This window comes from Apostichopus japonicus, chromosome 3, assembly GCF_037975245.1.
Source record: "Apostichopus japonicus isolate 1M-3 chromosome 3, ASM3797524v1, whole genome shotgun sequence".
Classification (NCBI taxonomy): domain Eukaryota; kingdom Metazoa; phylum Echinodermata; class Holothuroidea; order Aspidochirotida; family Stichopodidae; genus Apostichopus; species Apostichopus japonicus.
This window is the reverse complement of record NC_092563.1, coordinates 18,519,771-18,534,342: the sequence shown is the minus strand read 5'-3', so window position 1 is coordinate 18,534,342 and position 14,572 is coordinate 18,519,771. Positions and strand designations below refer to the sequence as shown.

The following is a 14,572-nucleotide window of genomic DNA, read 5'->3' as shown; positions in this document are numbered from 1 at the left end:
ATATATAAATATATATATATATATAATTGAAAACATAATGAGTTGGAAATTCCAGAACAGTGAAAAATCTTCCAGCCTCCACCGGGATTCGAACCCGGGCCTCCCGCTTTATATGCGGACACCCTTTCTTGGTTGTTTTAATTTCTTACTATTTCAAGTTTTAGCCATTCTTAATGATTCTTTTTTCGTGTGTGGATGAAATCCCTCACCACCAGAAATGAAAATATTATACCGGTGAAATCTTCTCAAAATTGAATACATTCACACCATCGCAACAGCAACAGTGTACGTAAAATACTACCGTACATTCCCTCTTTCAAAACATAGCACATACTTTCCAAACAATTGCTGATTTCCAGCTAATTGAAAGTTGTAAACAAGGCTACGCAAAGTGTGTGTGTGTATGTGCTCTTTTCCTTCTATTTATTGAAAACCGGTGGTTAGGCAAGATTTTCCCATAGACTTCGTATGGTGTTAGGCTACCATGTGGTCGAAGATATCAGCATAACGAAACTATTCTATGGATATTTTAGTTCCAGCTAACTGCGTCACAATTTGAGCGAAATAAACAGATGGTTAGGCTAGATTTAGTGTGGTGTTAGGCTACCATGTGGTCGGAGATTTGTTGAGATTTTATGCAAACATAGTTTGTAGAGTGCATGTGTCTTCGTTTCCATCAAGCAACAAGCTCTGGTAGTCCATAAAAGTTATTTCCTCTCATAGTTGTACACTGTAAAAACTAAAAGGGTTTATTTACCCCAAAATAGGGTAAATGTAAATCCCGCATGTGGACACAAAGTATGGGTATTTATAACCACATTTAGATGTGCATTTACCCTTTATTGTGTCGCTATGCAGGATTTACATTTACCCACTATTTGGTTTCTTTTACACAATTTAGGTGTGAATTTACCCATTATTGTGTTGCTATGCAGGATTTACATTTACCCACTTTTTGGTTACTTTTACACAATTTATTTGTAAGTTTACCCTTTATTGTGTTGCTATGCAGGATTTACATTTACCCACTATTTGGTTACTTTAACACAATTTAGGTGTGAATTTACCCATATTTGTGTTGCTATGCAGGATTTACATTTACCCACTATTTGGTTACTTTAACACAATTTAGGTGTGAATTTACCCATATTTGTGTTGCTATGCAGGATTTACATTTACCCACTATTTGGTTACTTTAACACAATTTAGGTGTCGATTTACCCATATTTGTGTTGCTATGCAGGATTTACATTTACCCACTATTTGGTTACTTTAACACAACTTAGGTGTGAATTTGCCCATATTTGTGTTGCTATGCAGGATTTACATTTACCCACTATTTGGTTACTTTGACACAATTTAGGTGTCAATTTACCATTATTTGAGTTGCTAAGCAAGACTCACATTTACCCACTATTTGGTTACTTTTAAACAATATAGGTGTAAATTTATGACTTAGTTGTGTTGATGTGTGGGATTATTCCATTAGATCTTTTGGTACTATTATGCTTAAGATGTACAACTACCTCTTTGATGCTGCTGCACATAATTTACAATTATATTAAAGGTATTCTGTATTGGCCCAAAATTATAGCATGCTATAATCGCTAGATGTTTTCAAAGAATACTTTCCTGGAGGTCACTACCCTCCAATGGTTCACAGACATTCTACATTGAGCACACAAGATGACTGAATGTCTCAGTGAGAAAAATTTCCTCAAGAGTGGTAATAAAAACAGTTCAGAATTTTAAGCAAAGATGACCATATTTGGCCAACACAGCATACCTTCATTGGGCTACATAACACAATGCAATTTAATTGTGCAGATTCTTGAATTAATATAATGGGTAAGAATGTTAAATTAGGAGAAAACTAGAAACTTCAAACATGAATACTACACTGCATAAACGTGATATGAATAATCAATGCAATAGCATGTTTATATCAATCTAGGAATATTCATGCATAATGTACAATATGGTGAAGCAACACTTAAAGTTGGTAACATATGTGTATACTAGTAAAACCTTGACTAAAAAATGTTACATTTACTAATGTATGATCACATTTTCTCAACAATTAGAAACTGCCACAACCCATTACTAGGCATGTCAGGTATTAAACCATGTAACAATTTTCATTTACATCGATGAATACATTTGTAAAATTAAGGTGTGCCAATCTTTTAACATTAACATAAATCTCTATTGACCACAAATATTACTTTCAGGTTGTCTGTTATGATTATGCTGTATCACTGTCACCTTAAAAATCTGGTATCACTCAAAAAGTGCATTACTTTGGCATAACATTGGTAAAAAAGACCATAACTCCCACTTTTATAAAATGGCTCAGCAAAAAATTGAGAAACTTGGAGAATATTGGGATAAACAATAATAACTTACTAATAAAAACAATTTGTATGTAAACAACTAACTTTGCAAATCAATGCAGGTACATCAACATGCTTTTGTTTATGATCAAACCCATCAGTTCTCACTGACCATGAATGTTGCATCAACACAATAATGGTTTACATGATAAGACCTGTATGTTACTAAGTTGTAAATTAATAACTCTAAAACATACCTTAACTCTAATGTATGATTAATTATACAGTTCTTAGTGCTTTAACATTTCATGTTGATTTATCTTGAATACAACAGTACACTCAAAAAGTTGCATTAGAGTGGTGCATGTTTATGTGCACCACCCCCACCCCACCAACCAAATTTTGTTGTGACAGAACAAGCCACAATATATGGAACTTTCTTGTCACTGATCTAATTGTTCCAGCAATTGTCTCCATGATTTTATTTATATGTGCATCAAGCATTACAAAGATTATCGATAACAACTTCCTGGTCTTGGTATAAATTGACAAAAACAAAATCAAATCGAGCAAAGATACGGTGATGCTTAAGTTTAGGCCTATGATTGTGAATGATCACCATTAACCATCTGTGTTGAGTGTAACCGAGGCTAACTGAGGAAGACTAGCATACAATTAGTCTACACTAAGCTTGCTTCAACTAGGCTGAACGTTAAACCTTAATCACTATACCCCTCTATGTTTATTGTAGACCCCACAATTTATCACAAAATATTACTGTACACAATTTGCTATTCTTAATGCTCATCAATCTTGGTTTGAATGTATAAAAAATTTACTGGCTTAGATAATTTGCTTAATATCAACTAATTGCTGTTTGGCCTTCTTATTACACCCAGTTCTAATTGTATTAACAGCTTATTATTGACTTTACTATATGACACCTTTTATAAAGTTGCATTAGTGTTCCAACTAAATTTTCGCCCCCAACTTTGCTCTTCGTCATAACAAGGCATGTCACAGCACTTCAAACTTGTAGTTGCCCCTGATCTCACTGTTTCACCAATATTGTAATGTTTAGTATTATATATCATTTAAGTGTATTAAGAATTACCCAAATTATCATTTTACACATTATTTGTCTTGTAAAATTGTGCTAACAAACTAAATCCCTGAAAACAACACTATGCAAATCCAGCAAACAATCTGAAAAACATAACTAACAATAATTCTGGGTCAACAAATAACAGAAAAACAATAGAACTTGAAGAAAAGTCACAAAATGAAATAAATCATGCTTGAAGTTTTGCAATTAATGAAATGATCTTTTGAGGCAATTTCCCCTTGTCTTTGCATTGCAGCAGAACATTTTGCAGAAATGTCAGTGTTCCTTTTACTTTGCCGTTATACTGTATGTTGAAAACATAATATGTTGCCAGCAGGATTAGAACTGCCTCAGGGAAAGATGCTGCAGTACTGCATTTTTCGTTTTCTGCAATGATTGTTATGTTTGATGGGTCCAGCGGATCCCCAGTGTATGTTATGACCGGTGTGCTGATTTCAACATCCGAGCTAACCTATCAAACAATGAAATAAATAGGATGATTAATTCCTGATAACACATTTTCAAAGGTAATCCAGCTTCTTCAGAATCACATACACTAAACTTGCATTTGATAATATTACTTGGGAGCTGATTTGAATAAGCATCATTTCTAGCTATAAATGAATATTGCGAATGTTTCTATAACTCAGGGTATATATAAACCAGAATGTCAAATAACTTAGTGATTCCTTGCCATTATGAAGCAACATTAGATGGCATATTTTCCAACTTCCACCGTGCTGACCTGATATCACCAGAAGTGCCATTGGCCTTAGAGTATCGAATAATAGGTGCCTATATAAGAAGATTGAATTTGAAACCAACTATCATTTCTTCAGCGATCAACTTTATTAAGACTTGGCTCTAATTGAAGACAAGTGAACTGTGACCTCCATACAAAACATTCGGGATTTGCTACTTACCAAATGCTACCTAAATTCAATTCATGATATGTGGTGGTAATTAAAGGGTTCAGGTTTTCATGTTTGTTGATCTCAAATGACCTCTGACCACAATCAAAAACAGGAAGAACCACCTACTCACCAAGGGTTACCTTGTGTTATCTTTTAATTCAAAGAAAAAATAGGGATCATCTGCTCACCAGGGCTATCTACATATTACTCTTGAAGTGCAAACCATCTTTCACTTCTTGAGGTATAGTGTTTACAAACCGAGGCCTCACACACACCCCGATCAGCATTGCATAGATTTCTTTGGCCTTAGAAGGGTTATCGACATATTACTCTTTACATCTTTTGCAAGTTTACAAATAATACACCAACTAATGAAAGGGTTATTAAAATGGGAAGCTTACATCATCATCACTGTTTATAAACAGAAAGTTGCGATCTTCTTTCAGGAAGCCAGGTAGTATCCAGAGAGCTGCGGTCCATGTAGCATCTGTAGCAGAAATAAACACTGAAGTTATTGTCTTCATTCAGTGTAAATGAATGTAAAATGTAACACAACAGTAAAAAATTTCATGCTGATTTCCTGAAAATAACATAATGATTTAGTAAGTTGATGTAGTGTATCAATGCAGTTTTATCTCTGCACTCTTAAAAATAACTACATTGAAGTGTTCCTTAATTAATGTTTTATTGCAGGATTCAGTAAACCATCTAATTCATCCAATGACGACACTGTTGCTACTTTGCCTCATATGGTCACAACTTGTCTCCTTGCTCAGATTATCCTGTATATATGAAACAGGATTGGCCACATTTTTCTTCATTATCTTGAAAGACCTTGGATTTTTTTTTAAGTTTTCAAACATCTGCCATCAGTTTAACTAATTTATATTTTAAGAAGCTGACAAAATGCTTGTCTCAACTGAAACTGTTAAGACATATCTCCTAGTCTACATAATAGTAAACTTTTTTATTATTTTTGGTAATTAACTCAGCACTTTGAGATGTTAACTTACCCCTTTTGTCTTTTTCTGTCAATTGCTGAATAAAGTTGTTGTATTCAACAAGGAATCGAAGAGTGCCCTTTGAGTGATTTGTGTTGTAGGTGATGATCTTTGCTGCAATGTCATCAAGATTTTTGTAGAACATCTCCGACACTGCATCCCAACTGATGATGGCTGAAAAATCTTCTATGATCTATGAATTAAGGTAATAAAAAGGATGATAATGACATTGTATTAATAAATAACTTTCAAACAGGAACTTTCAGCCAAGTATTCGTGTTAGATCATTAAGTCAGTAAAAGAATCTTGTTTTGGCAGTTATTCATGATTTTCTTCAGTCAAACCTCTATTTTAGTAGAAATTCTAAACATTCAAATACTCTTACATATCATCCATGGTATTTAGATTCACCTACTTTTTTGAAAATCCCTGTCAAAGCTAACAATGTGTTTCTTCCATGGTAAATAAAACAGCTATGATTAGCTCACTTGGCAGGTTAATTTGTGGCAAAATGCACTCATGACCCTTTTCCTTGAACTTTGTCTACCTCAAATGATTCTTGAACAAAAAAAGGTAGGAATCATCTACTAACCAAATGCAATCAACATTCTAAGGGATTTTTAAGAAGCCAGTAACTGACAATTTTAACACTTATTGCACTGTGTTTCATGAATATCAGCTATGATTCAAGGAAGCTTCCCTTCCTGAGAAATCCTGAGAGCAAGCTATGCAGCATGAACACAAGTTCATTCACCCTTACATACACAAGCTTTAACATTGGCTTATGATTTCGTCAAACCAACAATTTCCAGTGTAGAACATTATAATCATAAGTCTTAATAATTAGGAATCATATGTTTGAAATTACCTGTTCTGCACAAAATAGAGTAGGAAATTTGCCTCTGATTTCTGCTATTGGTGGTTTCTCCTCAAGTACAAGTCTCCTCTCTCCAAATGTCAGTGCCATTAATGACTTAATTTTGTTCTTGTCTTGTTTTTTCTTTGTTGATTCCTTTTGTAGTTCCTTAATGTGCAGTTTGATAGTCTCCTCTGTTTCACCCTCAGGTAGAGTCCAATCAGCTCCGTCTTTTCGTTCTCCCTCGTCAGTTGTTGCATGTGTAGATGTCTTCCTCTTCTTCACAACTACATCCCTCGTCATGTGTCTCCTCTCATTTCTGAACTTATCTTTGAGTGCATTTTTCAATGCATCCTACAAAACCAAGATGCAAAAATGAATGGAAGCTGCAGTATGATGAGATAATCTGATATCAATGTTACATATTCTGTTAAAATACCTTTCTTCAGTCTGGACTTGTAATTTAAAGAGCTATGAAATTGTGATGAACACTTGAACACAAAGTATATTGTAATTTTGTTACAAGGTCTTAAAAACAGCTGAACAATTCAAATTAAACTTCAACACTATTGTTAGGTATAAAACTCGGCAACCTCACAATGTAATTTATGCACATGTTTCATCATGTCACCTCACCCATTTTAAAGAGTAGACACCTTGATCTTACAAGCATGCACATCTGGACATTCATGTCAGATGCATGCACAATGTGTACTGGTTCATGCATCTTCTCAGGTAGGCCAGTAAATTATATGAATATGTATGTATACATATATGTCACAGGAGGGGGCTAATGTGCAAACATCTGCATGTATACAAGACCCCAGACTACAATATCCCCCCCTCCCCCACCCACCCTGTGCTGCAGCAGTTCAACCCTTGCATCCACCCAGTTAAGTTCCCTCAAACTGAAAAGTACTTTTACAAACCAACAGCAAAATTAATCTATAGTGGATGTAAGATTTTGCCCTTGAAATGGCAGGAGAAACAATCTAGTTTTGAATGCCCCATCATTTGATGTCTTTATTAAAAAGATCCAGCTGTACATAGTTCTTCACTAGCACCAGCTACTGGATATAAAAATGGCTTTTGACAATTAAGCAAATACAGTGAAAATAGTCTCCTGTCTACCTGAAAAGCACCAATTTGACTGATACCATTAGTAGTGGTAGTTTTGTACAAAGTAGTCGAAATTACACAATCTAGTCAGGGGCTTTTTATATGTACATATACGCCCACCTTCTAGATAATAAATGAAGAGCTTAATCATATACTTACATAAGGCTCACAGAATGGTAATTTGATTGCCAAGTTTGGAAAGGACTTTATGACTGCTTTAGCTGCTGTATTGTATTGATCTGTAGTAGGATACCTACAAAAAAGAATATCACTTTATAGTTGATTCACATACAGGGTTAGTGCCAGCTGTAAAATTTAGGAGGGGGGGGGGGGCAATTACCCACTTAACCAACTCTTTTGGGGGGGATTTAGTATATTGGGGGAGCCTTTTTAAAATGTGGAGTGAAAGGAAAAGATGGTACTGTCTGGGGCTCCAAAAGCTCCAGTTTTTAACCTTCATATCAGCAGGACAGGGCTTGGTTGGGTGAGACTCATACAGGCCCAATGATCTCCCATAATAGAAATTTCTTATGTTACGGGATACTGCGGACCATCTCTATAGTGGTCTCTTGTATCATTCTTGAAGATATATTGTCTAAATTGTTTTGTTTTTACTATGTAATTCTTAATTCCTTGTTTTAGTCTGATGTTGATCTGGGATTGAAATAAACCTTACACACACAAACACCAAAAATTACATTTTTAAAATAATATCAACAACTTATTTTGCAACTTAATAATAACAGTGAAAAGTTCACCCATTTACCCACTAACCATCAAGTCCTGCTTGTACTAAGTACCTTACCTAGCACCCCCATTCCCCCCAGACAGGCTGAGTCAGCTAAAAGGCTATGATTTTATATTTGAGGTCGCTGTCTGAGCTTGTTTGTTTTGGTAATGTGGATATCCCCATCTGAAGTTAAAATATCAACAGAACTTTAACAAAGTTGTAACCACATCATTCCAAGGTTCCACAATATTAAAATCTGTAGGTTATTGACACATGACGTCTTTATATGCAAAAAATCAAATGCGAAAATACAGGCTTCCAAAGGTGTTATTGTTCCAGGTTAAATAACACCACAATTTCAAAGATGGCATACTTACACATTGACATATTTCAAAGCTAGTAATTCTGAGATGTTGAAAAGTCAAGATTCCAAAGACTTGTGCATTATGCATGCGTATGACATTTGAAGGCAAAAATTTACACTGGTTTAGCATTAGTGATTGAAAAGACAAAATATTAATATTCAAATAGGGAAAGGTACTTACACAGTAAACAAACACATTTTGTCAAATGTAGCTTGGATTACAGCAGATTTAATTCTGTTGCTGACAGGTCCCCCTTTTAATAGTTCTACCAAGATGTCTCTCCTAACATCATCTTGATGCAGCTCAAACTTGTTTGGCCATGGCAAGAACTTTTCTTCTTCATGAAAACTATCAAGCATGCAAAAAGGGTAAACAAAACTTTATTAGCAAAATGTATAGAATTAGCACTTTCAATAAAGTGACCCTAAACAAATTTTACATGAACAATACAGATTATACTTTGACACAGGTTGAACAGCTTGATTTTCACTACTTCAGCTGTAAGTTGTTGAACATGCATGTCAGTACTTAGCAAAATGTGACTTCATATTAAATGGCCTCTTCAAATAAGGGGCTTTGTACTGAACTTCTTTAGGGAATGTGTGGGACTTACTGTTAACCAACCAAGTTCCACCAACCCCCCACCCCCCATACCCTAATATATTGTAGTGATAGCTTAAAGAGAAAATGCAGTCACCCTGATTTGAATTAGTATACTGTAGTATAATATTTCTATTATGGCTCTTCCTACTCATGTGACAATGTTTTTGTTACTGAATTGTTGAATTCATGCACCATAACTCTTAGATTTGTCTTTTATATGCAATATTTATGTTCTAAAATGCCATAAAATATAATTGTAAGGTCAGCACCAGAAATTTGCAAGGTTTAGCTGATATTGCAAATTAGTTTGGGGCAACTGCTTATTCCCTTAAATAAGCTCTTTTTTGCTTCTGTCAAGGTAGGATAATAATTCAAACATGAAATGTTACATGTCTTACCTGTCTGAAACATCACTGGTACAAGGTACATCTCTTTCATTTCCAGCCAATATAATGGTGTCATCTGAACTTGAAGAGCTTGTAAATGAACTGGCACTGAGGCATGCAACTGACAAAGGAAAGGAGTGTCCAAAATATGTATTATAAATTATTTTTCTAATTTGCAAAACCCCAGGATGTAAAGATTAAATATGTGTTGCTCATAAGTACAAGAAACAAAATAACTGGATTTGCATTGCAATTTGCTACTTACTATTAAATCTTCAACTGCTAACCAATTTGATATTGATTAGCACTTTCATTAGACAGTAATGCTTTTTGATTGATATTGCAAACTGTAAACTGTTACAATGAAAATTTGAAGTAGTATTCAACTTTGGCATACCAATTTGTCCCTTGCAGAATACCTTCAGACTGTGATAATTTCTTATCTTAAAGCTTCCCTGAAATTTCAAATATGAATACTATAGTGACTTCCTCCTGTCAAATATCCCAAAACTTTCCACTACTGTAGGGGGAAAGCCATGAGGAGAGGTTATGACAATGTACATACATTCATACAAGAATGTTTTATGTGCATATATTATCCTTGGAACTACCCAAGTACCAATAAGTTCCAAATGGGGTTCACACATCATATTATGCCAATAAGGCTCCTTCATGAAATGGTAATAAACATGCTGCTGATAGGCAAATTTTTCTGGACAACAATCTTTTTGCAATCGTGTACAAGAAGCATTTATACTTACCTTCATCTCTTTCACCAATCACATTCAGTTTAACTGCTTTATCTTCCATCTGCTCTTCTTCTATATCACCGTCAATGTCCACCCAGTCGTCAAAGTCTTTATCAAAGACCTCAAGCCGAAATTTCTTTATCCCAAATTGAGATTTGATTTCTGGTTCTACATCACTTGCACTACATAAGAAAACCCTTTTTCTGGATCCATAAGTTACATGGTACCGTTTAAGTGCTTCACTGAAGACACAAATATATAGAAACTAAAAAGTTGTTTCTTCTAACCTTTGAAGTTCAAAGTAACAATGATAAGGAATGAGATGCTCTATTTTAAGTATTAATGTTTCTCTAAACAAAGTACTTAAGTGTTACCATTCTCTGATTTTGATTTGTGTAAATTGATAAGGGTAAATGACAAGCAAAATCTTCATAAGCAAATATGACCCATTTTTGTTGAAAACACAATACATAGCTATGGAAATGTTGACTGTAACCAATAGTGCGCAAAACCATCAAAACAAAATACACTTTACCACCTTTGATAAAGATTGCATCTATTTTGCCAAATTCATGCAACCTATTTTCTCTTGCCTCTAGAACCATGCAACAACCTTTTGCATACAATGAACTGTGTAATTCAACAAAAGCTAATGTATGCACTTCTTCAATGCTTGGAAATTGACTTTTCAAAGCTCTCTGAATCCCATCACAAAACTGATGTAACTTTTGAATGTCCCCTCCTGAGTTGGATGTCATTTTGTCATCCAAAAAATTCTGACCAGCTCCATAATAGCACATAAGTAATTGATGACGCCTTGCCAATGTCTTACACAAATTCCGCCTGTTTTTCTGCCTATTGGCAATTTCTTTGAAATATGCATGTTTAGCTTCAAACCTCATTGTCCAGCAGTGAACAAGAGGTCCATATTTCAATATTGAACGAGGGTAATGCAATAAGTAATGACTTTTGGGTTTAATTCTATCTTCAGGAAAGAGCTCTTTCAGAGCAACCAGAAATCCATGCACCAAATATTCCAAGTATGCAACCATTTCACATGGTATAGAGGGAGCAAATGTAATTTCACAAATATCCATAAGTGACAAAAATAGTTCCCAGTATTCATTTCCCTCTGGAATTGAGCTTCCTATGATTAAAGGCAATAATCTCATCAGGCACCATGTTTGAGATGCTGTTTGTTTGATTTTGAAACTTCCCAGGTTAGCAGTGGTATTGCAAGTTGGTTTGCTTTTCTGATCACTTTTTCCAAAGGGAAAAAGTTTCAAAGCACTGTTAAAAGATTCCAAAGTGAAAAAGCCATCCTGAATAAATGTTGTCACAACCTTCGTCATTAATTCTGGAACAAGTCCTTCGAGCAAATCATGAGCTGGATCAGGTGGTAGACAACTGATTACATCAAAGTATTGCAAATCTGACAAAACAGATTTAGAAGCTACTCCATAAACATGCCTAAGACCTTGATTTTCCATAACTAACTGCACCTGATGTTTGTGACCAACACTTGTTCTTTCGATTAAACTGGATGAATCAAAATGATCTTGAATGTCATTACTACTTGCCATGCAAAATCTACATATTCTACCAGCATGAAAATGTTGCTGAAAGCCTCCTAACTGATGTGCTGCCAAGTTATCCATGGAAACCAAACTAATGCAACCCTTGAATGTAAACTCCTCCTGGTTTAAAGTTGTTATTGTCACCCCCTTACTTTCTAAGACTTTAACATCCTCAAGAAGCGGTTTGAGCACTTTCCCAAAGCCATACTGTTTTATTAATCTTGTACAGCAGAGGCAAACAAGCTGAATTGATGACAATTTTGACCGAAACTTTGGGGATAAATTTCCAAGAACAAAATAAAATGCAGCAACTTTGTAGCTGTTAGCTTTATTTCTAAGTGGGTTCACCACACCAAAATCATCATAATAAAAATGAACTTGGAGTGCATGTGGCTCCAAAGAGAATAGGGGATGATTTTGAAATGCTTCACCATCACAGTAATCCTCATATCGCTTGTCCCCATGTCTAGAACGGGACTTCAGAACTTCTGCTAAAATATCATCATGACTTAAAAGACTTTTTAGAGTATCAAGCAATGGTACATAAATGAATGTATCATCTTTCCCACAGGTGGAACCTAGCACATGTTCAACTGGCTCAACTAAACCAAAATGCTCCTTATAAAAAGCTGCCTGTTTATAGTCTGAGGCCAACTTTTCAAAGATGTTATTTTTCTTTTCAAACTTTTCATCGATAAAGTTAAAGATATCAGGATTTTTAGCCACTGTGAAACCAGAAGCTGAAAGTTTTTCTTTGATCTCTGTGCTATCATCCCTTGAACTGTTATAGATGAGTTCAGATAGCTCTAATATTATGCTATTTGTAACAGTAAGTGGTAGTTTATGCTTCTCTTTCATGCCTAAGATGAAAAGAGCAAAGTCTCTTTCCGTGGATCTTTCACCGATTTCTCTGATGTGTGATCCATCACCCAGAGCAGCAGCATCGATAGCACTTATTCCAGTTGATTCTGCAAGACTATTTTTATGCGAATTATGAGTCACATCATCAACTTCTAAACCAATGTTTTCCGTCACTAGACTTGTGCCTACTTCAGTATCCTCATGCCCACCAGAGTTACTGTCATGCCTTATGTTAACATCGAACACTCTTTTATGAAATTTCCGCAGATGGGAATAAAACGTGCTGAACACCCGATATTTTCTTTCACAACCATCTATTCCACATCTTATGGAGAAGTTGGGTTCAATACTATGTGAGAATCTTATGTGATGTAACAACTTTTTGAAAGTAATGGTCCTGAAAGTGTTACATATTGAACAACTTTGCATCTGCAAGGATGCCATAAGGCCTAATCTAACAAAACCTTGGCTAGGCTTTATTAGGATGGCTTGGCATAAGTACTGGACAAACCTCACAGCATTAATGCACACTCAGTTTTAATAGTTCAGTCTTGGCCTGCGCTAGCTAGGCTTATAAACTTTGATACAATGGTAGGCCACAGTGTAGGCCCTGCATTGTACTAGTGGCTGTTACTTGTAAGACATAGCCTAGGCTTAGTTATAAAGTCTTCTAATCTTATATAGGCGAATAAGTAGCAGAACAGTTAGGCTAGTAAAGCCTAGGCATAACAGTTATTTAATCTGTACTTTTATAAACCAAACAACTCTTTCAAGGGCTTAACGTCAACTTACACTTGTGACATGTTGCTTTAGATTCATATAAAAATACAAGCGGCCGTTGAAGGTGAAGTCCAGTCGTGTCAAGTCTCGTCAAATGTGACGGCTAAGCGCTTCTGCGGGAACAAACTATGAAATACTAGGACTGGTCGCCAAGCAGTGCAGCGATGACAGTATACTGTATACTGTACTGTACGTACGTAGGTCTAAGGCATTGTGTTAGCGCCAAGCGCCAAGCGCGAACGAACCACCCTTTGTGAAAGAAAACTTGTCATTGGCTTAAAGTTTGAATCTTTCATTTGATATTATGTGGGGTTCTTTCTAATTTTTCAGATATGCACCCATTTTCTGGAATACCAACTTTGAATCTTTTACATTTTTACCAATATTTATTACCACATCCACATTCTTGAAAGGCTGTATTCAGTGAATTAATGTAAAGTAGTGTTTTAGGAAATTTGTTTTTAACCAATGAGAAGTAAGAACACTTCTGAGACGTATTGTCTGCCATTATTCTCTCGGCGCGGCCTGGCTGCAAACGTAACTTTTATTTCTAGTACGAATGAGTACATCATTGTAGAAAATTCTATAGAAGTCACAATGAAAAAAATGTTTCAGCTATGGTCGACGTTTAAGGGCCAGGCATTGTTATCATCCGTTGTGGGGATAAATGTATGCTGGCCGTGCGAAAAAGCACAAAACACTTAAACGTACACAATCATGACAAAAATATTGTTCCAGCTAGCTCAAGCTGTACTTCTAAGAATATTTTGTAAACAAGTGTCTCGAGAAATACTCACGTTTAGGCTCTATCAGTTTGAATTGTGAGCAAGGGCGTAGGAACCGGGGGGCGGGGGGGGGGGGGGCGCCAGCCCCCCCCAGTGAAAAATGTGGAGGGGCGGAAGTATCATTCCGCCCCCCCCCCCGGTTCGCAGGTCAGAAAACCCCTTTTTCATTTCCAAATGAGAAAAAAATCTCATTTGGAGCACCAAATTGCATCTAGGGCCAGTTGAAAATACAAAATTAAGTTTACAAAATGGAGTGGGTGTTGAAGTGTGCTATATTGCACCAAATTGCATCTGAGGCCACCTGGAAATGCAAAAAATTCCAAAGGGGAGGGGGACACCCCCTCCCCTTAAACCCCTCCCCCAGGCCGGCCATCAGTCTTCAGCCCCCCCACTCAAAAGTACCTTCCT

The 14,572-nt window shown here is 35.9% G+C and overlaps 1 protein-coding gene across 1 annotated transcript; it reads right to left on the bottom strand.

The window, feature by feature from the left end:
- Nucleotides 1–1,911: 1,911 nt before the first annotated feature.
- LOC139965305 (sterile alpha motif domain-containing protein 3-like) lies at nt 1,912–13,506 on the bottom strand. Its single transcript, XM_071967520.1, has 9 exons — nt 13,392–13,506; nt 10,174–10,403; nt 9,425–9,533; nt 8,604–8,771; nt 7,488–7,581; nt 6,222–6,563; nt 5,366–5,546; nt 4,754–4,839; nt 1,912–3,910 (listed from the first exon to the last, which is right to left on the bottom strand). Exons 1-9 carry the CDS (start codon nt 13,400–13,402, stop codon nt 3,626–3,628), a joined length of 1,506 nt encoding a protein of 501 aa, XP_071823621.1. The 5' UTR covers nt 13,403–13,506; the 3' UTR covers nt 1,912–3,625.
- Between the last annotated feature and the right edge of the window lie 1,066 nt (nt 13,507–14,572).

What these genes read in the sequence shown, in the direction of transcription:
- LOC139965305 (XM_071967520.1), bottom strand. An exon ending in GATTGGTGAAAGAGATGAAG is followed by an intron (nt 9,534 to 10,173) that starts GTAAGTATAAAT and finishes TTCCTTTGTCAG; the next exon opens with TTGCATGCCTCAGTGCCAGT. An exon ending in GACAGAAAAAGACAAAAGGG is followed by an intron (nt 4,840 to 5,365) that starts GTAAGTTAACAT and finishes TTTCTGCTACAG; the next exon opens with ATGCTACATGGACCGCAGCT.